Below are 26,571 nucleotides of genomic sequence, written 5' to 3' on the forward strand. Positions count from 1 at the left end.
AAATATAATGTAGATATGAAAAAATACTCATCCAAAATGCTGGGAGATGCCTTGAGCAATGCACACAAAATACTGGTGGAAGTCAGCAGATCAGGCAGCATCAGGAGCCGTTTGTCTCACACCGCCGGGTTCAGGAATAGTCATTACCCTACAACCATCAGGTCCCACACCACCAGGTTCAGGAACAGCCATTACCCTACAACCATCAGGTCCCACACCGCCGGGTTCAGGAACAGTCATTACCCTACAACCATCAGGTCCCACACCACCAGGTTCAGGAACAGCCATTACCCTACAACCATCAGGTCCCACACCGCCGGGTTCAGGAACAGTCATTACCCTACAGCCATCGGGTCCCACACCGCCAGGTTCAGGAACAGTCATTACCCTACAGCCATCGGGTCCCACACCACCAGGTTCAGGAACAGCCATTACCCTACAACCATCAGGTCCCACACTGCCGGGTTCAGGAACAGTCATTATCCTACAACCATCAGGTCCCACACCTCCAGATTCAGGAACAGTTATTACCCTACAACCATCAGGTCCCACACCTCCAGATTCAGGAACAGTCATTACCCTACAGCCATCGGGTCCCACACCACCAGGTTCAGGAACAGTCATTACCCTAAAACCATCGGGTCCCACACCACCAGGTTCAGGAACAGCCATTACCCTACAACCATCAGGTCCCACACCTCCAGGTTCAGGAACAGTCATTACCCTACAACCATCGGGTCCCACACTGCCGGGTTCAGGAACAGTCATTACCCTACAACCATCGGGTCCCACACCACCAGGTTCAGGAACAGTCATTACCCTACAACCATCGGGTCCCACACCACCAGATTCAGGAACAGTCATTACCCTACAACCATCGGGTCCCACACTGCCGGGTTCAGGAACAGTTATTACCCTACAACCATCAGGTCCCACACCTCCAGATTCAGGAACAGTCATTACCCTACAACCATCGGGTCCCACACCGCCGGGTTCAGGGACAGCCATTACCCTACAACCATCGGGTCCCACACTGCCGGGTTCAGGAACAGTCATTACCCTACAAGCGTCAAGGTCCTGTACTAACTCAAGTAGCCTCACTCACCTGAAAACTGAACTGATTCCACAACCTATGGACTCAATTTCAAGGACTCTACAACCCATGCTCTCGATATTATTTATTTTTATTTAATTATTGTTTTCTTTTGCATGTTGGTTGGACCTTTATGCATTAGAGGTGGGGAGGCTGTTTTAGGACAAATTCCTTATTGCTTTGACTATGTTCAAAGTTCGAAGTAAGTTTATTATCAAAGTATGCATTTGTCACCATATACTACCCCGAGATTCATTTTCTTGTGGGCATTCACAGTAACTACAAAGAAACACAATAGAGTCAATGAAGAACCGCACACAAGGACAGGCAAACAACCAACATGCGTAAGACAACAAATGGTGCAAACACAAAGAAGAAAAAACAAAAATAAATAAATAAATAAATAAATAAATAATATTGAGAAGATGAGTTGTAGAGACATTAAAAGTGATCTTGTAGGCGGAGGAATTAGTTCAGTGTTGATTTGAGTGAAGTTATCCACGCTGGTTCAGGAACCTGATGGCTGAAGGGTAGTGACTGTTCCTGAAGCTGGTGATGGGGGACATAAGGCTCCTGTAACCGTTACATTTTGGTAACAGTGAGCAGAGAGCATGGCCTAGATGGTGGGGGTCCTTGATGATGGATGTTGCTTTCCTGTGGAGAAAGAAGACTGGACTATCTCCCTCTTTTTTTTCACCCCCTTTGCAGATTAGTTCTCCTCGTGGTGCTGTTGTCTCAACATCTGCGATCCTGTACCGTTCCGATTTGGAGGTGGAGAAAATCCAAAGGATTCGATGTTTGCATTCGTTTCCCCATCTTTAGAATATTTTCGGTATGTACAAAAATTCCAGTTGCCCACATTCGGCCCATATTTCTCTAATTTGTCTCAGATGCCCATACCCAGTCCCATTTACCACTGTTTGGCTCATATCCCTCCAAGTCAGGGGTTCCCAAAATGGGGTCCACAGACCCCCTTGCTTAATAGTATTGGTCCATGAAAAACTTTGGGAACCCCTGTCTTTCTTATCCATGTACTTATCCAAATGCCTTTTAAATGTTGTTAATATACCTGCCTGAGACACTTCCTCTGGCAGCACGCTTCATATACTTTCTTTTAAGTGATACAATATGGTCCAATGAGCCCAGACTACCCAATTAATCTACTAGCCTGTATGGTCATGGGGAGAATGTACAGACAGCAGTGAACTTTAACCTGGGCCACTGGCGCTGATATTGCAGGGGGGCTAGGTAACAGCAGAGAAGCTGTCTAAGACATTGCTGAGGCCCAACTTGGAGTATTATGTACAGTTCCTGCCGCCTAATACAGGAAAGATATTTATTATTGAAAGGGTGCAGAGAAAACTTACTGGGACTTGAGAACTGGAGTTGTAGGAAAAGGACTTTATTCCCTGGAGCACAGGACAATGAGGGGAGATTTGATCGAGGTATACAAAGTTATGAAGGTGTATAGATAAAGTGAATATTTATAGGTGTCTTCCCTTCAGGAAAATATAGAGTCACAGAGAAGTACAGCATAGAAGTAGGCCCTTTGGCCCATCTAGTCCATGCCGAAACCATTTAAGTTGCCTACTGCCATCGACCTACATAGGCTACTGTATCCCTACCATCCATGAACCTATCCAAACTTCTCTTAAACTTGAAATTGAGCTTGCATGCACCATTTGTGCTGGCAGCCCATTCCACACTCTCACAACCCTCTGAGTGAAAAAAGTTTCCCTTCACGGTCCCCTTAAACTTCTTCCCTTTCACCCTTAACCCATGACCTCTGGTTGTAGTCCCACTAAACCTCAGTGGAAAAAGCCTGCTTGCACTTACCTTATCATCATTTTGTATATCTCTATCAAATCACCTCTGAGTCAAGAATACAGTCCAAACCTATTCAATCTTTCCTTATAACTCAGGTCCTCCAGACCTGGCAACAACCTTGTAAATTTTCTCCACATTCTTTCAACCTTGTTTAAGTCTTTCCTGTAGGTAGGTGACCAAAATGGCACACAATACTCCAAATTAGACCCCACCAACATCTTATACAACTTCAACATAACATCCCATCTTCTGTACTCAATACTTTAATTTATGAAGGCCAATGTGGCAAAAGCTTCCTTTACGACCCTATCTACCGGTGACACCATTTTCAATGAATTATGGACCTGTATTTCCAGATCCTTTGTTCGACCACACTCCTCAGTGCCCTACCGTTCACTGTGTAAGACCTACCCTGGTTGGTCCTGCTGAAGTGGAAAACCTCGCACTTGTCTGCATTAAATTCCATCTGCCATTTTCAGCCCATTTTTCCAGCTGCTGCAGATCCCTCTGAAAGCCATGATAGCATCCCTCACTGTCCACTTCACCCCAATCTCAGTGTCCTCCACAGATCTGTCCAGACCATTGATATAGATGACAAATAGCAAAGGACCCAGCACTGATCCCTGCGGCACACCTCTGGTCATAGGCTTCCAGTCAGAGAGGTAACCAGCTGCTACCACTCTCTGGCTTCGCCCACAAAGCCAATGCCTCATCAAATTTGCTACCTCAGAGGTCCCAGGTTAAGGTTGAAAGGCCAACTATTTAAGGAGAATCTGAGGAGGAACTCATCACTCAGAGGGTTGTGCAAGTGTGGAATGAGCTGACAGACGAAGTGGTGGATGTGGATTCAAATGCAACATTTAAATGAAGCTAGGATAAGTACATACATGGGAGCAGTATGGAGGGCTGTGCTCTGGGTGTGGGTCCAGACAGAATAACAGTTCAGCATGGAGCAGATGGGCCAAACGGCCTGTTTCTGTGTTCTAGTGCTCTGTGGTTCAATGGCTCTATGACCATAAGGCCATAAGAAGACATTAGAGCATTCATCTCATCCAGTCTGCTCCACCACTCTGTCATGGCTGAATTATTATTTCTCTCAACCTCATTCCTCCCCAAAACCTTTGATACCCTGACTGATCAAGACTTATCAGCCTCTGGTTTAAATATACCCAATGACTTGGCCTCCACCGCCATCGGTAGCAATGAATTCCACAGATTCACCACCATCTGACTAAAGGAATTCTCCCTCATGGCTGTTCTAAAGGGATGTCCGCATATTCTGAGGCTGTGTAGGCTGGTCCTAGACTCCCCACGATAGGAAACATCCTTTCCATATGCACTCTATCTAGGCCTTTCAATATTTGTTAGGTTTCAATGAGATCCCACACATTCCAAATTCCAGTGAATACAGACCCAGAACCATCATATGCTCCTCGTACATTAACCCTTTCATTCCTGGGGTCACTTTTGTGAACCTCCTCTGGACCCTGTCCAATGCCAGGACTGGAGATACCTAAGAACATACATGTATTGCTGCATTTCAAGAAGGTAGTCCATGACTACATTCTTGAGGGGCAACTGGGGATGAGCAACAAATACACTTGCATTAGGTAAATAGAATATATTTTTCATCAGAACTTATTTTTCAGGTAGCGTAACTTTCATCAAGTAATTTGGACGGTGGGTGTCACGGTAGTGTAACACTATTACAGTGTCATTGTCCTGGGTTCATTTCCCGCCGCAGTCTGTAAGGAGTTTGTACATTCTCCCATGACCACGTGGGTTTTCTCCGGGTGCCTCGGCTTTCACCCATCTTCCAAAGACGTATGGGTTATTAGGTTAATTGGTCACATGGGAGTAATTGGGCTGGAAGGATCTGTCAGCGTGTTGGGTCTCTAAATAGAAAAACAAACAAAACAAACAGGAAACAGTTGAGGCCAGTTCATTGGCTATATTTAAGAGGGAGTTAGGTAAGGCCCTTGTAGCTAAAGGGATCAGGGGGTATGGAGGGAAGGCTGGTACAGGGTTCTGAGTTGGATGATCAGCCATGATCATACTGAATGGTGGTGCAGGCTTGAAGGGCCGAATGGCCTACTCCTGCACCTATTTTCTATGTTTCTATAGGACAGAGCTGCACCTGTGGGACTTTGGCCCACGAAGCTGTGCCAAATTAATTAAACAAATACTTTCTGCCTACACTATGTCCATATCCCTCCATCTCTGCAAGTCCATGAGCCTATCTAAGAGCTTCTTTAAGATCCTCTTAAATACCTTTATCATATTTGCCTTCTCCACCCCGCCTGTGTTAAAAAAACTTGCTCTGGACATCTCATTTGAGTTTACCCCCTCTCATGCTTTACAAACATCTATCAGGTCTCTGCTCAGCCTCTGACATGATGTCCATGCTAAGTATAGTGCCTAATTACACTAACTCCCATCTACATGGTCTCTAACCCTCCATTCCTTTCATGCTTATGTGCAGGGCTGACGGAGGGTTTTGGCCTCAAATGTCAACTGCTTATTCCCCTGCATAGATGCTGCCTGATTGCTGAGTTCCTCCAGCATTTTATGTGTGTTGCTCAGATATTTAGCATACTTGGCTATACCTTTTCCTACCCTGTTACCTGTAAAAATGCCATTTTTTTTTCTCAGTTCCTTCATCTCTGCCCCATCTGTTCCCAGGATGAGGCTTTCCTTTGCAGAACATCAGAGATGTCCTACTTCTTCAAGGAATGAGGTTTCCCTTTCTTCACCATTAATGCTGCCCTCACCCACATCTCCTCCATTTCCTGGACATCCACCCTCGGCCTGAAATGACGACCATCCATTGATACCTGCCTGACTAGCTAGGTTCCTCCAGCAGTTCACGTGTGTTGATCATGAGTCTGTCTCAATGTTGCTTTCATAACTGTTTCCATCACCATTTGGGTCATCTACCACTCTCAATGTGAAAATCTATTTGCCTCACACGTCTCTATTTAAACTTCCCCCTCTCACCTGAAAACTAGGTCCTCTTGATTTGACAATTCCACCTTGGGAAAAAATGCTGACTACCGAACCTATCTACGCCTCTTGGAATTAATAAACTTCCCTCAGCTCCAGAGGAAACAGGACATGGATTTCCAAACGCTCCTTATAGCAAATACTCTCTTATCCAAGCAACTTCCTAGTGAACCTCTTCTGCACCATCTCCAAAACCTCCACATCTTTCCCTTAATGTGGTGATAAAAAAAAGTATGCCCTTCTTTATCACCCTATCCACCTGTGCTGCCATTTTCATAGTTGGAATTGGAATTGGTTTATTATTGTTACATGTACTGAGATACAGTGAGAAGCTTGTCTTCCATTCTGTTCATATTGACCAGATCATAACATCGTGAGATAGAACAAGGTAAAACAATAACAATGCAGAATAAAGTGTAACAGCTACAGAGAAAGTGCAGTGTAGGTAAACAATAAGTTTCGAGATCATAATGAGGATGATTGTGAGGTCCATTGTATTGTATTAGGGAACCAATGATCTTAGTTCATAGTTGCCACTTTAGACTTGCAGCCCAAGATCCGTCTATACAACAGTGCACCTCAGTTTACTGTCTTATGTTTGAGCAAGTTGTAGGGTGGATATCCTGTAGCCAGTGACTCACCAAGTGATTTCCAAAGTCTTTTCACCATCTGCAAAGAGCGAGTGTGATGAAATACTCTCAACTTGTCTGGATGAGTGAATCTCTCAGAACATAGAATATAGAACATAGGATAAAGTAGAACACAGAACAGTACAGGCCTTTTGGCCCAGCATCTCGTGCTGAAACTTAAACCTACTCCAAGATCAATCAAACTCTTCCCTCCCACAGAGCCATCCATTTTTCTATCATTTATGTGGCTGTCGACGAGTCTCATTTTATTAAAATTTATTTTGAGAAACAGGCCCTTCCAGCTAACAAGCACGACCCTCCCAATTACACCCACGTGACCAAATACACTAATTGCTCCACTACCATGTCGTCCAAATCTCCCTAATATATCTGCCTCTACCACCATCCTTGGCAGGGTGTTCCACACACCCTCCACTCTGTGTGTGAAAAAACTACCTCTGACATCCTTCCCAATATTTTCCTCCAAACACCATCAAGTTAAGCCCCTGTCTTACATCTGACACCCTATGTGCAGGCAGGCATGCTGGTCGTTTCTACTTATCCACTTGTGTTGTCATGCTATGGTCTTGCGTCCCCTCCTCCCCGATCCCTGTGAGTGAACTATATATGGTTTCCAATATTTCAGCTGTTCCTGCCGATCGTTTCTCTGTGGATCCTGTGCGGGAACCTGCGGGAAGGAGTTGCCATGAATCCTTATCCGGGTGGAGTTTTCCAGGGAATCCTCGGCACCAACGGCACGGAGTTGGTGCCGTGGTTCAGAGTCCCACTCCCAGGTAACAGATTACTGGACGGTGGGGAGTTCCAGAGATCCCTGCTCATCTTGACAGGGGACTGGCCAGGTGCTTGTTCATCTCCGGGATTCTCCTGTGTCGGAACCCGGAGGAGGTGAGGGTGTGGTGGAGCGACACATTAAAAATAGAACGTGCCACAATTGCAGACTGGCAAACCTGGGCAGTTGCAATGGTCAGTCTTAACATAAGACCACAAGGTAGGTCATTCTGCCCATCAGGTCAGTCTGGTCACAATCATTTTTTTCTCCTCTTGACCCCATTCTCCTGCCTTCTCCCTGTAACCATTAACCCCCTTACCAATCGAGAGGATAGCCAGAGACGACTTCTTAAGGCAGAATGGCTAGTACAAGGGGGCATAATTGTAAATGATTTGAGGAAAGTATAGGGGAGGGTGACAGGGATAGGCTTTTTTTAACACAGAGAGTGGTGGATGCATAGGATATGCTGCAAGGGATGATTTGTTAGGACATTAGGAACATTTAAGATAGGCACATGGGTGATAGAGTGATAGAAAAATGGAGGGTGAGGGACGGAAGGAATGAATTGATCTTAGAGTAGGTTTGAAAGTCAGCACGATATTGTGGGCTGAAGGGCCTAGACTGTGCTGTAATGTTCTACAATCTATATTCAATCAGCAGCCTATCAATCTCAGCCTTAAATATACCCAATGACTTAGCTTCCACAGCTGAATGTGGCAATGAATTCCACAAGTTTGCCACCCTCTGTTTGAAGAAGTTCCTCCTCATCTCAGGTCCTTTATTCTAAAGATGTGCCCTTGGTTCCTACACTCTCCAGCCAGTGGTAAACTCCTCTCCATGTCTGCCGTGTCCAGACCTTTCAGTATCCGGCAGGTTTCAGTGAGATTACGTTTTAACAAACCTGTTAGATTACTTATTGCCATTTTGTTCATATTTTATTACAGAAGCACAAAGATGATTAATTTGCAAATCGCTTTATTTTAATAATTGAAAAACATATTTTTTTCAACTGATGTTAATAATCGACAAAACCACCTAAATTGAACCAAAATTTAAAAAGCAAATATATTCAACCCCCTTGTAAAATGCAAATTCAAAGATAATATCAGAAATTTTTTTTGTGAATGCTGACTTTTAAGTCACTGTAGCATAAAGAAATATTTTTCTTGAAGTTGAGTTAGAACAGTGAACATAGACCAATACAGCACAGTTCAGGCCATTCAGCCCATAATCCTGTGCTGATCTATATAAACCTACTCCATAATCAATCTAACCCTTCCCTCCCTCACAGCCCATGGCCCTCTATTTTTCTTTCATCCATATGCCTAACTAAAAGTCTCTTAAATGCCCCTACCGTATCTGCCTCTACCACCACTTTCTGGTACTCACCACTCCCTGTAAAATAACTTCCTTTGACATCTTCCCTAAACTTTCCTACACTGTCAGAGAAATGTATACAATATCTATCCTGAAATGCTTCTTCTTCGCAACCTATCCTCAACCTATCCTCATACAGTGTGCCTTCGAATCCAGAAAACATCCTGGTAAATCTCCTCTGCAACCTGTCTAATGTTTCCACCTCTAGTGAGGCAGCCATAACTAATATAACCAGGGTTTTATGAAGTTGAAACCTTTCCTCATGGCTCTTAAACTACATCACCCAGCTAATGAAGGCCAAAACTCCATATATGTCTTAACCACCCTACCAACCTGCACCACAGCTTTGAAGTATCTATGGACGATAATCAAAAGATTCATCTGTTCCACCACACTGTTAAGAATCCTGTCATTAGCTCTATATTCTGCCTTTGAGTTCAACCTTCCACGGTGAATCACTTCATACTTTTCCATATTGAAACCCATCGGCCACTTCTCAGTCCAACTTGGCATGCCCCATTGTAACCTTCTATCTTGTCCACAATACCACCAACCATCATGTCATCTGTAGCCTTCTACACAGGAAAGCAGCATCCACCAGATTCAGGAACAGTTATTGCTCCTCAACCATAAGGCTCTTGAATCAGAGGAGAATAACTTTACTCAACTTCACTCACCCCAACACTGAACTGTTCCCACACCATATGGACTCACTTTCAAGGACAAAGGAACTGAGAAAAAGAATGGCAGTTTTACAGGAGACAGAGTGGGAAGACATGTAGTCAAGGTAGCCACGGGAATTGGTAGGCTTATAAAAGATATAGGTTGACTGTTTGTCTCCAGAAATAGAGACAGAGAGATAAAGAAAGGGGAGGGAGGTGTCAGAAATGGACCAGGAACATTTAAGGGCAGGGTGGAAATTGGAGGCAAAGTTGATGAAATTGACGAGCTCAGTATTGGTGCATCAAGCAGCTCCAATGTGGTCATCAATGTAGTGCAGAAAGAGTTGGGGGAACATTACCAGAGTCGGCAAGGAACATGAACTGGTTCTTGTCGCTAATGAAAAGGCGGGCATATCCTTACCCCTCCCATCCATGTTCCCCCTAAAAATTGCACCTTTCTCCCTTAACCTATTACCTCTAGTCCTAGTCTCACCTAATCTCAGTTGAAGAAGCCTGTTTGTATTTATCTTATATCTATATCCCTCATAATTTTATATACCTCTAGCATGTCTTCTCTCATCCTCCTATACTCACTCCATGGAATAAAATCCTGACCTATTCAACCTTTCTCTCAAGTCCTGCCAACACCCTTGTAAATTTTCTCTGCACTTTTTCGAATTTATTAATATCTTTCCTGTTGGTAGGTGACCAGAAATGCACACAAGACTCCAGATTTGGCCTCACTGATGTCCTATACAGCTTCTGCATAACATTTCAACTCTGGTACTCAGTATATTGATTTATGGAAGGCAATGTGTCAAAAAACTCTCTTTATTTCCCAAGGTTGTGAAGGGCTGTGAGGGCACAGCTCCCCTCCTTGATAACAAGGCTCTAACCTTCCATGCAGGTCAGTGGGGAGTGCCCAGGGTCAACATTCGGACCCTTTATTTGGGAACCATCATGGCACTGGGTGCCAGCATCAGCTCTGTAGGCTGTTACACGATGTGTGCAAAGGTGACGGGCTCCCTGCACCCACCAAGAGATTCCTGTAACCGAGGCATTTGCCTGGAAGGAGTCGGAAGTTGCCTTAGCGCTGTCCTAGGAGGCATTTCAGGAACGTCATCCAGTATTCCCAACATCGGAGCTTTGGCGCTAACACAGGTAGGCGTGTCTTTGTCTTCCTTTGAATGGGCCCCCTTGTAATGTTTTTAGTCAAACAGCCACAGTGATGTCTCTTCTTCTTGCAACCGTCTCGCTGGGCCAAACTGGCGTGAAGCGTTTCCTATGAAAACATTTCACTTCTCTTGGACTGTAAAAAAAATGACTTGCTCTTTCATTTGGCAGTAAAGATAATTATTATGCATCTGTTTATTGTGGGTGGGGTTTAAAGAATTGAGGGACAGCACTCCAAACTGCGAGCCAACAAAAATTTTGAATGTGCCATTTTGGGCACACGTGCCACAGATTCGCTATCCTTGGCTGTGGGCCATCTCCACCTGTGTTTTATATTGTTTGTTTCCTAAATTCTCTTTGAGCTAAAATGGTGATGTCAACTGTGACTCAGTTGAATCTTATCTCCAACTGCAAGCTCAGATCAAACTCCTGGGATTTGGGATGCAGAATCCAGTGCCATACTGGTGCGCTGTTGTATTGTCAGAGATGTTAAATCATGAGCTTTATTTACCAAATGTACAACAAATCATACAGTAAAATGCATCGTTTTGCTTCAACAGACACCACAGTTCAAGGATTGTTCTGGGGGAGTGGAGGCAGCCCATGGGTGTTGCATACTTCCCTCAGGCCCTCAGCTCTCTAATCCTAACTCCACACCTTTGCAGTGTTGAAGGAAACTGGAGCAGCCCAAGCAAACCCACCAGAGAAAGTACAGTCTCCCTGTAGACTGCAACCAGAATTGAACAGCAATCTGTGATCGCTGGCATTGAAAAGCGATTGCATTAACTGCCACGCTGTCATGCCTCCCCGTCCACAAGGTGTTGTCTTGTAGATGCACTATTACATCACAACCTTGTCCACAGCACGTAAGACCATAAGACTTAGGAACAGAATCAGGTGCATTGAACCTGCTCCAGCATTCCATCATGACTGATTTATTATCCCTTTCAACCCCATTCTCCTGCCTTCTCCCCAAAACCTTTGATGCCCTGACTAATCAAGAACCTATCAACCTCCGATTTAAATACACCTAACATGGCCTCCACAGGTAATGGATTCCATAGATTCTCTGGCTAAGGAAATTCCTCCTCATCTCTGTTCTGAAGGGATGTCCTTGTATTCTGAGGCTAGACTCCCCAACTATAGGAAACATTCTCTCCAAATCCACTATATATAGGCCTTTTGATAGGTTTCAATGAGATCATCAGAGGTACTGTGCATGGTTTCAAAGGCAGTGAATTCTTCCTGATCAATATTTACCCTAATAGTAGATTATCTCATTTGCTGGAGCTTCATGGGTCAAACTGTGTTCTTTGTCTCCCTTGCCACTGACTTACTTTCAAGGACTGTACAACTCGTGTTCTCAGTATTATTTGCTTATTTATTTCTTGTTATTTTTATTATTATTTGTTTTGTATTTGCAGTTGGGCTTCTTTTGCATATTGGTTGTTTGTCAGTCTTTGTGCGTAGTTTTCTAATGATTCTGTCGTATTTTTGATCTGTTGTGAATGCCTGCAAGAAATAGTATCTCTGAGCAGTAGATGGTGATGTATGCGTACTTTGATATTAGATTTACTTTGATCTTTGGACTTTACTACCCGAGCTTTCGTGGATATAAAATCAGCAAGGACACTTTGTGGATATGCACTTGGATGAGTGTCGAATGTTGGACAGTGGTCAGTTAAAGCAGGGCAGGATTTATGCAGTAGACGACAGGACCTTGAAGGGTGTTCCACAACAGAGAGACCTTGGAATATAGGTTCCCTCAAAATGGAGACATAGGTAGACAGGATGGAGAAGAAGGTTTTTGGCATACTTAAACACTAGTGTTTCAGCAGATGCTGGAAGTCTTGAGTAACACACAAACTGCTGGAGGAACTCAGCAGGTCAGGCAGCATCTATGGTGAGGAATAAACAGCTGATGTTTTGGGCCGAGACCCTTCATCAGCATGGGAAAGGAACAGTGAAGAAGCCCGGATAAGAAGGTTGGTGAAGGGGAGAAGTACAGGGGGAAGGTGGGTAGGTGGGTAGGTGGGGTAGGGGCGATGAATTGAGAAACGTGGAGGTAATGGGACGACAGTGGGCTGTGGAAGAAAGGGAAGGGGAGGGGAACTGGAGGAAGGTGATGAAGAGAAGGGAAGGGGTAAGAGGGGAACCAGAAAGGGGAATGGAAAAAGAGAGAAGGCAGGGGAGATTCAGCTAAGTATGAGTTGTTCACAATGTAATATAATTGGTCAGTTGTCGGTGTTTCACATATAATGTTACGCTGGAGGTCTGTGTACCTGCATCACAGCAATGTTCCACAGGTGCAGTGCCCACATTCTGCTCACAGCAATGTTCCCATCTTGTTCCACAGGTGCAATCCCGGCATTCCGTTCAGGTTGCTGCCGTGCTGTGTATCCTGGTTGGAACGTCAGTCAAACTGACCTACTTCCTCACCACCATTCCGATGGCCATCCACGGTGAGACTAGCTCCCACCCTCGTGCAATAGGTTGATGCGGGGGGGGGAGGGGGGCAATACATTGTGCAGCTGGTGAGCTAGTGAGGCAAGTTCACAGTTGGGTCAGGCTCCAGGGCTGTTACTGAGAGGAAGGTGCATTTTTTAATTTATTCAGGCAGTGTGGCACCACTGATGTGATCAGCATTTATTGTCCCTAAGAACATAGAATGTTATAGCACAGTACAGGCCCTGACAGTATAACCTACTCCAAGATCACTCTAACCCTTCCCTCCAACCGAGCCCTCCGTTTGTCTTTTATACGTGTGCCTGCCTTAGAGTCTCTTAAGTGTCCCTAATATATCCGCATCAACCACCACCCCGGCAGTATGTTCCACTGTCTGTGTAAAAAGCTTATTTCTGACATCCCCCCTAAACTTCCTCCAAGCACCTTAAAATTATTAGCCATGTCCAGCCTGGGGAAAAAAACATCTGGTTGATCACTCAATCTATGCCTCTTATCATCTTGTAGAGCTCTATCAAGTTACCTCTCATCCTCCTTCACTCCAAAGAGAAAAGCCCTAGGTCACTCAAACTGTCCTCAAGAGACATGCTCTCTAGTCCAGGCAGCACTCTGGTAAATCTCCTCTGCAGCCTCTCTAAAGCTTCCTCATCCTTCCGGTAATGTGACCAGAACTGAACACAGTATTCCAATAGCTAGAGTTTCATAGAGCTGCAACATTACCTCAAGGCTCTTGAACCCAGTCCCTCAATTAATGCAGGCCAACACACCATACACCTTCTTAACAGCCCTATCAACTTGTACGACAACTTTGAGGGATCTATTGACATGGACCCCAAGACACCTCTGTTCTTGTGCACTGCCATTAACCCTGGATTCTGCTTTAAGTTCGATCTTCCAAAGGGAAACACTTGACACTTTTACAGGCATTAGTGAGCTGCCTTCTTCAACCTCTTCACTATTTTTAATCAATTAGATATTTCAGACTTAACCAGGTCACCGGTAACAATAAACCAGAGGGGTAAGGATGACAGATTTCCTTCCCTGAAGAAGATGAGTTTTTAGAACAATCATCTCGCTTTGTAGTCACTGCAACTGATAATACCTGGAAAGTTTACCTTCAGATGTATTCCGTTGCTGAAGGGATTTGAAAACGTACCTCATCCATTAGTCAAGGCTTCCAAATTCCCAACTCAGTAATATTAAAGGCAGTGTTATTAAAGGTTATAGCAGCAAAGGGTTGCATTTAGGGAGACGTCAAGGGTGTTTGTAATATTATATTGAAGGGTATGTGTGATATTGAAGATGCCTGCACAATATTGAAGGGTGTATATACTAAAAGACATCAGTAATATCGAAAAGATTTAGGCTGTGCATATTATTGTTAGATGTATGAAATAAAGGATCAAGAATCAACTTTATTTGCCATATACATTTAAGTATATTAGGTAGTTGCTGTGGTGTGTTGGTCACGGTGTGACATGCAAAAAAACATCAATATTAAACAATTATAAATAATAGGAATGATTTTTAAGAAGTTAAAGTATGCTTATGGAATAAAATTAGCATAAATACAAAAAACATAGGAGAAGAATCAGGCTCTTTGGCCCATCAAGTCCTCTCTGTCATTTCATTACAGGTGATCTATTATCCCTCTCAACTCCATTCTCCCCATAACCTTTGCCCTTACTATCAACTCCATTTTAAATATACCCAATGACTTGGCCTCCACAGCCATCTATGGCAATGAATTCCACAAATTCATCACCTTCTGGCTAAATAAATTCCTCCTCATCTCTGTTCTAAAGGGACATTCTTCTGTTCTGAGGATTGTGGCCTCTGGTCCTGGACTCTCCCACTGTAGGAACATCCTCTCCATGTCCTTTCAATATTCAATAGGTTGTAGTGAGATTCTCCCTCCACACCACTCCCCTATTGTTCTAAACTCTGGCCGAGTACAGGCCCAGAGCCATCAAATGCTACTCATTCCCAGTATCTTTCTTGTGAACCTCCTCTAATGCCAGCACAATAGATAAAGGGCCAATACTCCAAATGTGGTCTGACTAATGCCCCGTAAAGCCTCAGCATTACATCATTTGTAGTCTTCTCAGAACGAATGCTATCATTGCATTTGCCTTCCTTACCAAAGACTCAACCTGCAAGTAAACCTGGGAATTTTGCATGAGGACTCCCAAGTCTCCTTGAACCCCTGATTTCTGAGTGTTCTCTCCATTTAGAAAGTTGTGTATTCCTTTTATTCCTTCTACCAAAGTGCATGACCATACACTTCCCACCTGTCACTTACTTGCCCATCCTCCTAATCTGTCTAAGTCATTGTACAGACTCCCTGCTTCCTCAGCCCTACTTGCCCCTCCACCTACCTTTGTATCATCCACAAACTTGACCACAAAGCCATCACTTCTGTCATCCAAATCATTGACATATAACATGAAAAGAAGCAGTCCCAATATTAACCCCTGCAGAACACCACTAGTCAATGGCTATCAACCAGAAACTTTATCCCATTCATTATGTTGTGCCAGTCAGCCAATACTCTATCCACGCTTGTATCTTTTCTGTCATCCCATGGACCCTTATCTTGTTAAGCAGCCTTATGTATGGCACCTGAAAGTCCTCTGAAAATCCAAGTAATCAACATCTGCTGACTCTCCTTCTGTCTATCCTGCCTGTTATTTCCTCAAAGAATTCCAACGGATTTGTCTGGCAAGATTCCTCCTTAAGGAAACTATACTGATTTAATCATATGCCTCTAAGTGCCCCAGATGGACCAATGCCAAAATAGACCTCCAAGTACTAACATCCTACCACCACTAAATAAGTGAATACCAGCATCTTTTTACAATGTAAGCAACCTTGTAGAACGTGTTTTAAAGTGTCTACAGAGCAGTGCAGAGATGCAGTGGCGGGGGAGGGAGGTGGTTTAGGGGTAATAGATAGAGGGGGATAGTGTGTGACCTTAATAGAATGGCTGATCAGATTAACTGCTTACGGAAAGAAACTTTTAAGATGAAGTGAAGTATTTGTTTTAATAACCCTATAGCACTTTCCGGAAGAAAGCTTTAGGAAAAGGCAGTTTGCTGGGTGGGTAGTGTCTGCAATGATTTTTCCTGCCCGCTTCTTTGTCTTGGAAACATTCAAGTCCTGCAGTGATGGTGGACTGCAGCCAAAGAACTTTTCTGCTGTTCTGACTGTAACTTTTGTATATTGTGAGAGGATGCTGCACCAAACCAGACTGAAATGTTGTGCGTTAGACTGAAAAGACGTAGTTATTCATAAATGGAATCAGAACCAAAATCAGATTACACATTGAGAGGCTGTGCATAATATCGTGTTATTGAAAAACGTGTTACATTGCAAGGGTCTGTACAACACTGAAGGATGTATTACATTGCAAGGTGTCCATATTCTTGAAGGGTACTTGTCTTATACTGAAGGGTGTGTGTGTAATATTGAAGGGTGTGTTATGTCAAAAGGCAGTGTTTGTACAGTTGAAGGGTACAAGTATTGAATGTTATAATACTGAAAGCTGTGTTGGTAGTTGGTATCAGTTTTGGTTTATTATTAGAGCAGAAGTATGGGGGCGGGCGATTCTCATTGAAACCTTATGGATATTGCAAGGCCTAGATTGAGCATGGAGAGGATGTTTGCAATACTAGGGGAATCTATGGCCAGGGAATATAAGGACATTATTTTAGAACAGAGATTAGGAGGAATTTCTTTAGCCAGAGGGAGAGGAATCTGTGGAATTTATCATCACAGAAGGTTGTGGAGGCCACGACATTGAGTATCTTTAAAGTGCAGATAGGTAGGTTCATGATTCGTTAGGACATCAAAGGTTACAAGGAGAAGGCAGGAGAATGGGGTTGAAGGAGATCATTTATTAGCTGTGGTCGAGTGGCGGCCAGATTCAATGGGCCAAAAGGACTAATTCTGCTCATCTGTCGTTTGGTGTTCAGGTCTTATGATGGTTCTCAGAAAGTAGCTGTTCCTGAACCTGGTGGTGTGTGACTTCAAGTTTCTGTACCTCCTGCCCGAGGGTAACTGTGAGAAGATGGCATGGTCCATACAGTGGGGATCCTCGATGATAGATATTGCCTTCATATGGATACTTACAGTGATGGAGGGGGCTGTGCCTGTGATGGTGGGACTGTCTCCTACTCTCTGTAGCCTCTTGTGTTCATATGCATTGGAATTGATGATGCTGCCAGACAGCCGTGGAGAGCAAGGTACATGTAACGTGGAAGTTGATAGGATCTAGATTAGTAAGAGCATCAGAGGTTATGGAGAGAAGGGAGGAGAATGGGGTTGAGAGGCAATGGAGATCAGACGTGATGGAATGGAGGAGCAGACTCACTGAGCCAGATGAGCTAATGCTGTTCCTATGTTTTATAGTTTTATAACTTTATTGTCACATTTTCCAAGATACAGTGAAAAGCTTGTCTTGCATACTGTTTATACAGATCAAACATTGCACGGTGTGTTCAGCTAGAATAAGGTAAAGCAATAGCAATGCAGAACAAAGTGTAAAAGCTACCAAAAACTACAGTGCAGGTAAATGATAAAGTGCAAAATCATAAAGATTGTGAGTCCATCTTATCTTACAAGGCCTTTTCAAAGGTCTAATAATTATGGAACAGAAGCTGTCCTTGACCTTGACCCTGGTGGTATGTTTTTAGGGTTTTGTATATTCTGCCCGTTGGGAGGAGGAAGAATGTCTAGGGGTGAGCAGGGACTTTGATTATGCTGGCTGCTTTAATGAGGCAGTGAGAAGTATGAACAGAGTATGTAGAGGGGAGTCTGAGTCCTGTAATGTGCTGAGCTGTGTCCTCAACTCTCGAGTTTCTTGCAGTCACTTACAGAGCAGTTGCCATACCAAGCCATTTGGCCCCAGACGATTGACGATTCCAGATTGTTTAATGTCATTTCCAGGACACAAATTTGAAGGAGAACGAAATAATTGTTACTCCGGATCCAATGCAGCACAAAAAAACACAATAAGATAAAGAACACAATAAATATAAATACTTCGGATAGTGTATATACGTAGATTGATTGTACGTTCATAAAGCAAGACCAGGCACAGCAGAGTTTGTGCGTAAGGTGACTCTGACAGGAAATGATAAAGTAGTGGTGGTGGCAGGGGGTGTGGAGGGGTGGAGGTTTTGATCAGCCTCACTGCTTGGGGAAAGTAATGGTTTTTGAGTCGATGGTCCTGGTGTGAATACTGTGTAGCCTCCTCCCTGATGGGAGTGGGACAAACAGTCTATGAGCAGGGTATGTAGGATTCTTCATCATGTTACTGGCCCTCTTCCAGCAATTTTCTGTATACATGTCCTTGATGGTGGGTAGGCTGGTACCGGTTCTGCTGGGCGGGTTTGTTGTTCCATTATAGAGTTTTTATAGGCCCTTGACAAAAATTGGGAATGGTTAACAAGGACATGCTCAATTTCTTCCAGTTACTGTGAAAGAGTGCCTGCACTATTGAAGGGTTGATGTATTATACTGAAGTGTGTGTGTGTGTGTGTGATACAGTATTGAAGGAGATGTTTGATAATATAGGGATTTGAGAACCAGTTTGAGTAACTTGATCAATACACACAAAATGCTGGAGGAACTCAACAGGTCAGGCAGCATCTATGGAGGGGAATGAACAGTAGATGTCTCAGCCTAAAGTGTCAACTGTTATACCCCCTCCATAGATGCTGACTGACCTGCTAAGTTCTTCCAGCAGATTTGCGCGTCTTGTTCAAGATTTCCATCATCCACACAATCTCAAGTCTGAGTAACTTGTTTGCTTTGTACAGGTGGGGTACTCAGTGTGACGTACACAATGGCAGTGTCCATAGGAGTTTCCTATTTCCAGTACACGAACATCGATTCTGGCCGCAACATCTTCATCATTGGATTTACCATGTTCATGGCTCTTCTCACCCCTCAGTGGTTCAGACTCAATTCAGAATATATCGCAACAGGTAATAAAAGTGGTCTACCTCTCCCAATCTCTACAAGATTAGATGAGATCAGACTTATTAGTCATATATACATTGAAACAATCAAACAGATAGTGACATATACAAAATGCGGGAAGAACTCAGCAAGTTGGGCTGTATCTATATAGGGGAATAAACAGTTGACTTTCATTAGGACTCATACTCTCAGAAAAGGGGCTCAGACTGTAACGTTGTCTGTTTATTCCCCTCTATAGACGCTGCCTGACCTGCTGAGTTCCTGCAGCATTTTTTGTGTGTTGGATTTCCAGCGTCTGCAGAATCTCTTGTGTTTATATAGAGACCTCTTTCTGTTTTTCAAAGATTAAGATGAGCTTCATTTATCACATGTACATTGAAACATGCAGTGAGATGTGTCATTTGTGTGAACACAGTCTGAGGGTGTGCTGGGGGCACCATACTGCCGGTGCTAACGTAGCATCCACACAATGTTCAGCAGAGGAACACACAGTCAACGTACAGCAAGACAAAAAGAAACAGCAAAACAAGCCCCGTCCTACCCGCCGCCATCGAGGGTCACAGGGTCCTCATCGTCTGGCTGTTGTCTTTGACCTCGGGAATCACAGGGCTTCGCCCTCGGCATCTGCTGACCCGGCCTCCGTCCTCATGGGTTGCTGGGATATATCCGGACCTGCCAACCAACCTTGGGCCTCTGGTCCTACCCAGGCAGACCTCCTACCCGGGAATTTGTCATCCTCGAGGCCCCCCAGCCTCAGTTCTTGACCACAAGGATCGCTAGACTACATTCCCAGAGCCTGCTGACCCAACCTCCATCGATGTAGTTTGCTGACCTTTGATCCTGGAATGCTCTGACCTCTGGTTCCTGCCCCTGACCTTTAACTTTCTTTCATCAGTGTTGATAATCTCTAACCTGACTCCTAACAGTCCGTGCTGTCCCCAAAACCATTCCGAAGAACCTAAAAAAACAACTAAGTCTGCACCACAACATCACAGCTCTGCACCATCTTGATCACAGAATCATAGAACACTACAGCTCAGAAACAGGCCCTTCAGCCCATTTAGTCCATGTTGAACTGTTATTTTGCCTCATCCCATCGACTTGCAGCTAGACCATAGCCCTCCTGTCTATGTACCCATCCAAATTTCTCTGAAAAGCTACTAATTTGGCTAAGTATCAGCCATGGTATGATAGGTAAAGATGAGTCATTCCCAAAGATCGGATCTTTGCTGAGGCTTCAAAACAGTGGCCAGAATTTGCGTTTGCAATGTAGGTTATTTAGCTGCATTTTTGCTGCACTTACATCAGAGAAATGGTCACCTCTACCTTCTCAGGATGAGGACGGGTTTAGCAATAAAAGCACATGTCATGAAATTTGTGATTATACAGCGGTAGCATTGGGCAAAGATTTAATAGTTGCTATAAGTAACATAAATAGTGCAAAAAATGAACAAAGTAGTGTTCATGGGTTCATGGACCATTCAGAAATCTGATGGTGGAGGTGAAGAAGCTGTTCCTAACTTACTAAATGTGCATCTTCAGAATCAGAAGTACGTTTAATATCACTGGTATTTGCCGTGAAGTTTGCTGTTTTGCAGCAGCAGTGCATTCCAATACAAAATAAGATTTTAAAAAACTATAAATTACAATCCGAAACATACATATATCAATAAATAAATTGAATTAGTAGTGCAAAAATTGAACAAAAATAGTGAGTTAGTGTAAATGGGTTCATTGTCCATTCAGAATTGAATTGAATTGACTTTGAATTGACTTTATTTCTTACATCCTTCATATACATGAGGAGTAAAAATCTTTATGTTTCGTCTCTATCTAAATGTGCAATGTGCAATTATTGTAATTTATAATAATTTATAATAAATAGAACAGTCAATGTAACATAGAGATACACTTAAATCAGCGTGAGTTAATCAGTCTGATAGCCTGGTGGAAGAAGCTGTCACGGAGCCTGTTGGTCCTGGCTTTTATGCTGCAGTATTGTTTCCCAGATGGTAGCAGCTGGAATAGATTGTAGTTGGAGTAACTTGGGTCCCCAGTGATCCTAAGAGCCCTTTTAACACACCTTTCTTTGTAAATGCCCTGAATCATGGGAAGTTCACATCTACAGATGCGCTGGGCTGTCCACACCACTCTCTGCAGAGACCTACGATTAAGGGAGATACAGTTCCCATATCAGGCAGTGATGCAGCCAGTCAGGATGCTCTCAATTGTGCCCCTGTAGAAAGTTCTTAGGACTTGGGGGCCCATATCAAACCTTCTCAACCGTCTGAGGTGAAAGAGGCACTGTTGTGCCTTTTTCACCACACAGCTGATGGTGGAATGGAAGAAGCTGTTCCTAAACCACTAAATGTGTGTCTTCAGGCTCCTGTTCATTTTCATCAACTACCTTCTCCACCAGAGCCAAGTTCAAGTTTAAGTTTAATTGCCATTCAACCATACTCATGAATACAGCCAAGCGAAACAGTGTTTCTTTGCGGCCCAGGTACAAAACATAACATTAACAGTTATACACAGCACAGGGCACAAATAGCACATACAATTATGATAGCACTAAAACGTATGGTCACAAAAAAAATTATAGAGCTTAAGTCCATGAGTGTTGTGACTTGTAGATTGATGGTGCATGGGCTGTTGTTCTGGAGCCATGTTTTGTGTAAGAACAAGCAGCAAATCGTCATCTCACTCTCGTGTGATCCAGCTCGTCTTCCACCAAGCGAACTGTAGAGGGCCGCACCGATGGGAAGGGCTGGCCCCCAGCCCAATATGCCACACTGCCTCGGGTGTCTCCTCCACCAGACGGCAGCAGCAAGCAACATGAAGGCCCGGTCTGAGGCCACATATCTCCTGCACCACCAGTCTCACCAATAAACCAGTGAACCAGACTTGCAGTCCAACAGGGTCCAACAGGGTCTTGCGATCACAGGAAAAAAAACAATCATTAGCTCCATTTGTTGGACTGTGGACTGCCTTCGCCCAGTGCATCTGATGCCTTCCTTCTTGGGTTGCCTTAGCAGGCCGCCACATGATACACAACAAATCTAGCTCCACAGTTATCGAGCACTCTTCAATTGGGTAGAAGTGCAATATGTCATGTTTTTAATATCCAGCAGAGTCTTGCGTTTGTAAAAAATGTAAAGGACAAACAGCTACACCTTTGTTTGGTCCCAGATGGGCCACTACGACTGAGCACACCACCATTTTGACAGAAACCACTCACCTACACACAACTTAGAGCAGCCAGTCAACCATCCAATATGTTGGTCTTTGCGGGGTGGGGAGACACCGGAGCATCTCAGGGAGAATGTGCAAGGTCCACATGGACAGTGTCTGAGGTCAGGATTGAGTTCAGACCTCTGGCAGTGTGAGGCCAAGGCTCTCCCGGCTGTACTACTGTGTCAACTTTGTAAAATGCACACGAGGGCCTGGTCTGAGCAACAACCAAGGCCACATATCTTCCCCACCACCAGGCTAGCTGAGGGGAAATAGTCTCACCTGGAGGGATTGTGGAGGTTAGGAAGTCACCTTCTGAAAAGTGAAAGCAGAAACCTTTGTCACATTCGGAAGTTGCCTGATGGTCTATAAGCTGTGGGTCGTAGAGCAGACCCTCATATTCCATCTGGGTAGCCTCCAAATAAAGCATCAATTTATCTAACTTCTGGTAGTTTCTCCCTCCTCCCCCTTCCCTCTTTTTCCATTCCCCTTTCTTGCTCTTGTGTTTATAAGTCTTTGCAGGTACTTTGATTTGCTTTCCTCTTTTTGTTACCACACAGGTGTTACCAGCCTGGATCTGCTTCTTCTGGCACTGCTGTTGACTCCAGTGATTCAAGGAGGGCTTCTGGCTTTTCTCCTGGATAACACTGTTTCAGGTGAATTGGGGAATACTAGTGATAACTTGTTTTTGACTGTTGCCCTGTAATGTGAATAAGAAGAAAGAGGGATAGAGTACGACTCAAGGTACCTCCATTTTCTACCCCCAGGAACTAATGACAATTCCTGCTTACTTCTGATATTAACACAAGGCAGGATTACATAGAACATAGACGTTACTGCACGGTACAGGCCCTTTGACCGATGACATTTAATCTACTCTAAGCTCAATCCAATCCTTCCATTTTTCTTTCATCCATGTTCCTATCTAAGAGTCTCTTAAACGTCTCTAATATATCTGCCCTTACCATCACCCCGACAGAGCAGCCCACATGACCACCACACCTCTTATATCCCCAATTTTCTTTCCTCCAATCATCTTAAAATTATGCAGCCCCTTCATTTCCACCCTGAAAATTGTGAATGAGGAAACTGCAAAGGGGCTTCAGTCAGGTGTAAATAAGCAGAGCGAGGGGGCAAGAACATTTTTCACAGGACGGAAGTGACTAAGACACAAAGGCATAGTTTTAAGGTGTTTAGAGCAAAGTATAGGGGGAATGTCAAAGGCAGTTTCTTTACACAGAGAGCGGTGAGTGTGAGGAACATGCTACAGGGGTGTTGGTAGAGGTAGATATATTAGGGGCATTTAGGACTCTTAAATGAAATAAAACTAGAGGGCTGTGTGGAAAGGAAGGGTTAGATTGATCTTAGAGTAGACCTAAAGGTTGGCACAACATTGTGGGCTGAAAGTCCTGTACTGTGTTGTGTTGTTCTATGTTCTATTCTGAATTTCATGTTGTTCTCAATAGGGATAATGTTCTTTTGTAATTTGGTAAATTGGATTATTATCCATGTGTACAGTGAAGAGCTTTATTTTGTATGCCATCCGCACAGATCATTTTGGTACAGCAGATCATCTTGTAACACCTGTGCAGCACAAGGGAAGACAGGAATGGAATGTAGAATGAACTGTTTCAATTAAAAAGAAAGTGCAGTGTACATTGGCAGTTAGTTGCAAGGTCGTAATGAGGCCGATTGTGAGATTAAGAGCCCTTTTTATCATACTGGGATAATCATACGGGCCAATGAGACAGAATGCACAGGAATGTCATAGAAGGATATGGACATTATGTAGGCAGAAGGAATTAGTTTATAAACATAGGAGATGTTGCAGATGATGGAAATCTTTTGCTACACACACAAAATGCAGGAGAACTCAGTAAATCAAGCAGGATCTATGGAGGGAAATAAACATTAGCTGTTTCAGGCACAGCCACGATGAAGGGTCTTGGCCCGAAACATCAACTGTTTCCTGCCCTCCAAGGATTAGTTTAGCTCAGCATTTGATTAGTAATTTAATTAGATCTGCAAAACATCTCGAGCTCCTGTTTTGTTGTGCCAAACAACTTAAGTAATTCCCTGGATTCTTTCCCATCGGCCAATATAATCAAGGGTCAATTTTATTCACTATATATAGACTTACATGTATCAGGAACTTGCTGTGGTGTGTTGGTCAGAGCGTGACATGCAACAAAAGACAAAATTCAACAAATGCATTTCTACCCTGGGATAAAGGTTTTGTCTGTCTAACTTATCTATGCCTCTCAAATTTATAAATTTCTATCAGGTTTTCCCTCTATCTCTGATGCTCCAGGGAAATCAACCCAACTTTGTCCAATATCTTCTTGTAGCTCATGCCATCTAATCCAGGCAGAATCCTGGTGAATCTCTTCCCCACCCTCCCCACAGTGTCCATATCCTTCTGGTACTGAATTGCACACCATACTTCAAGTGTAGCCTAACCAAGGTTTATGCAGTTTTAACATGACTTCCCAACTCTTATTCTCAATGCCCCAGCCACTGAACGCAAGCATGCCATAAGCATCCTCTATCACCCTCTCTACTTATATGGTCACTTTCAGGTAGATATGGACTTAGACATCAGGATATAACTATACAACAAATAACTCCCTGAAATCCTTTGGAGGCTGTTAATGTTAATGCAGGGTTGATATTTCATCTGGCTGATAATTCCAGAACCAAGGTTCAGTGGCTTCAAGTAAGAGTTAGACCAATTAGAAATGAAAAGAGAGGAAATTTCTTCAAGTGGCGAAGCTTTGAAATTTGAGAGGGTTGTAAAGGCTCAGACACAACACATGCTACCAGATTTCTGGGTCTTAGTCATAGAGTCATAGCACACTACAGCACAGGAACAGTCCCGTTGCCCATCGAGTCTGGACCAAACTGTCATTTTTCTTACTCCCATTAACCTGTATCTGAACTATAGTTCTCACTTGTTTGGCTGAGGCGGCGTGAGTAAAAAGGGTCTTTCAGGACTTTATGGCGGGCTACAATCATAATGATCTATTAGGCACTCAACAAAGGCCAATAAAAAGAAGCAAGATGTAGGCAGAGCGGCTATTGTAGGAGTGACCATTATTGGAGTGGATAACATTAGAGTTACACTTCACATTTGGCTGGGTTAAACTCCATCTGCCCATATTGGCAAAAGATTGATATTCTGCTGTATTCTTTGTCAATCATCTAATCTATCCACACCATCACCAGTCTTCATATCAACTGCAATCACAATCGCAACTAAACCACCCTCGTCAACTCATCAAAAATCTCTATCATGTTAGTAAGACATGATGTGCTCCGCACAAAGCCTTGCGGTTTCTCCCTAATTAGACCCAAGTTTTCCAAATGTTCATAAATCCTATCCCTAAGAATTCTCTCCTGTAGCTTCCCTATCACTAACATGGCACTTGCAGGTCTATAGCTTCCAGGGTTATTCCTAGTTCCCTTCCTAAATAATGGAACAATATTAGCTCCTCGCCAGTCCTCCAAAAACTTGCCTGTGCCAACAGAAGAACAAAGATGTTGGTCAAATATGCCAGCCTTTTAATCTACTCTAAGATCAATCCAACCCTTTCCTCCTACTTGGCTGTGGAGGCCAGGTCACTGAGTATATCTGAGGTTCATGATTAGTCAGGGCATCAAAGATTACAGGGAGAAGACAGGAGAATGGTGTTAACAGGGATAATAAATCAGCCATGATGGAATGGCAGAACAGACTTGATGGGCCGAATGACCTAATTCTGCTTCCATGTCTCATGGGCTGAAAGGCCTGCTTCTGTGTTGTTTGACTCTATGAATCAAGCAACTGCTGCCGCAGAGGGTCTCAGACTGGGCTAACGATTGAACCTGTGACCTACACTGAGACAAGAGTATAGCCAGCCAAGCACAAGTAAACCCGACACTGCCAGGTGGCAAAAGTGCCTCCAAAGCTAAGGCTGCGACCGCACCCATGTGATATCAAGAGGGTGATAGCAGCCAGCTGGTTGTATGTGTAGCGGATTAATGATTGACGAAACGAGTTAAACTCCCTCCCTTCCTGCCCACTGCACCTCCCCACACCCCACCCGGACAGGTTCTGCACTGAGCTGCAACCAAAACAGCGCTCGGAGGTCCCGCAGAGTTCACGGGCTCTTGCTCTGAAATTCCCAGCTCCAATGCTGCATCCTCCCAATGCAATTAGGACTCCAAGTTTTTATTGCTTCTGCGTAAACCCCAAAGCCCTGAGCGATCGTAAAAGGAGCAAAGTTTCCACTCGGCTGGGAATTTGTGTGGCCGTCCGCGACCAGGTAGCCAGATGTCCGCTCTCTTTCCCTGCACAGG

The 26,571-nt window shown here is 43.9% G+C and overlaps 1 protein-coding gene across 1 annotated transcript in view; it reads left to right on the top strand.

Moving 5' to 3' along the window:
* slc23a3 (solute carrier family 23 member 3) overlaps nt 1-26,571 on the top strand; it is an 85,121-nt gene that overhangs the window by 41,049 nt on the left and 17,501 nt on the right. Inside the window, exons 6-11 of the mRNA XM_063051359.1 lie at nt 1,802-1,925; nt 7,199-7,346; nt 10,289-10,542; nt 12,911-13,016; nt 18,840-19,007; nt 22,794-22,889. Of these exons, the coding sequence (XP_062907429.1) occupies nt 1,802-1,925; nt 7,199-7,346; nt 10,289-10,542; nt 12,911-13,016; nt 18,840-19,007; nt 22,794-22,889 (896 nt within the window). The remainder of the gene's footprint in view (nt 1-1,801; nt 1,926-7,198; nt 7,347-10,288; nt 10,543-12,910; nt 13,017-18,839; nt 19,008-22,793; nt 22,890-26,571) is intronic.

This window comes from Mobula hypostoma, chromosome 6, assembly GCF_963921235.1.
Source record: "Mobula hypostoma chromosome 6, sMobHyp1.1, whole genome shotgun sequence".
NCBI classification, from domain to species: domain Eukaryota; kingdom Metazoa; phylum Chordata; class Chondrichthyes; order Myliobatiformes; family Myliobatidae; genus Mobula; species Mobula hypostoma.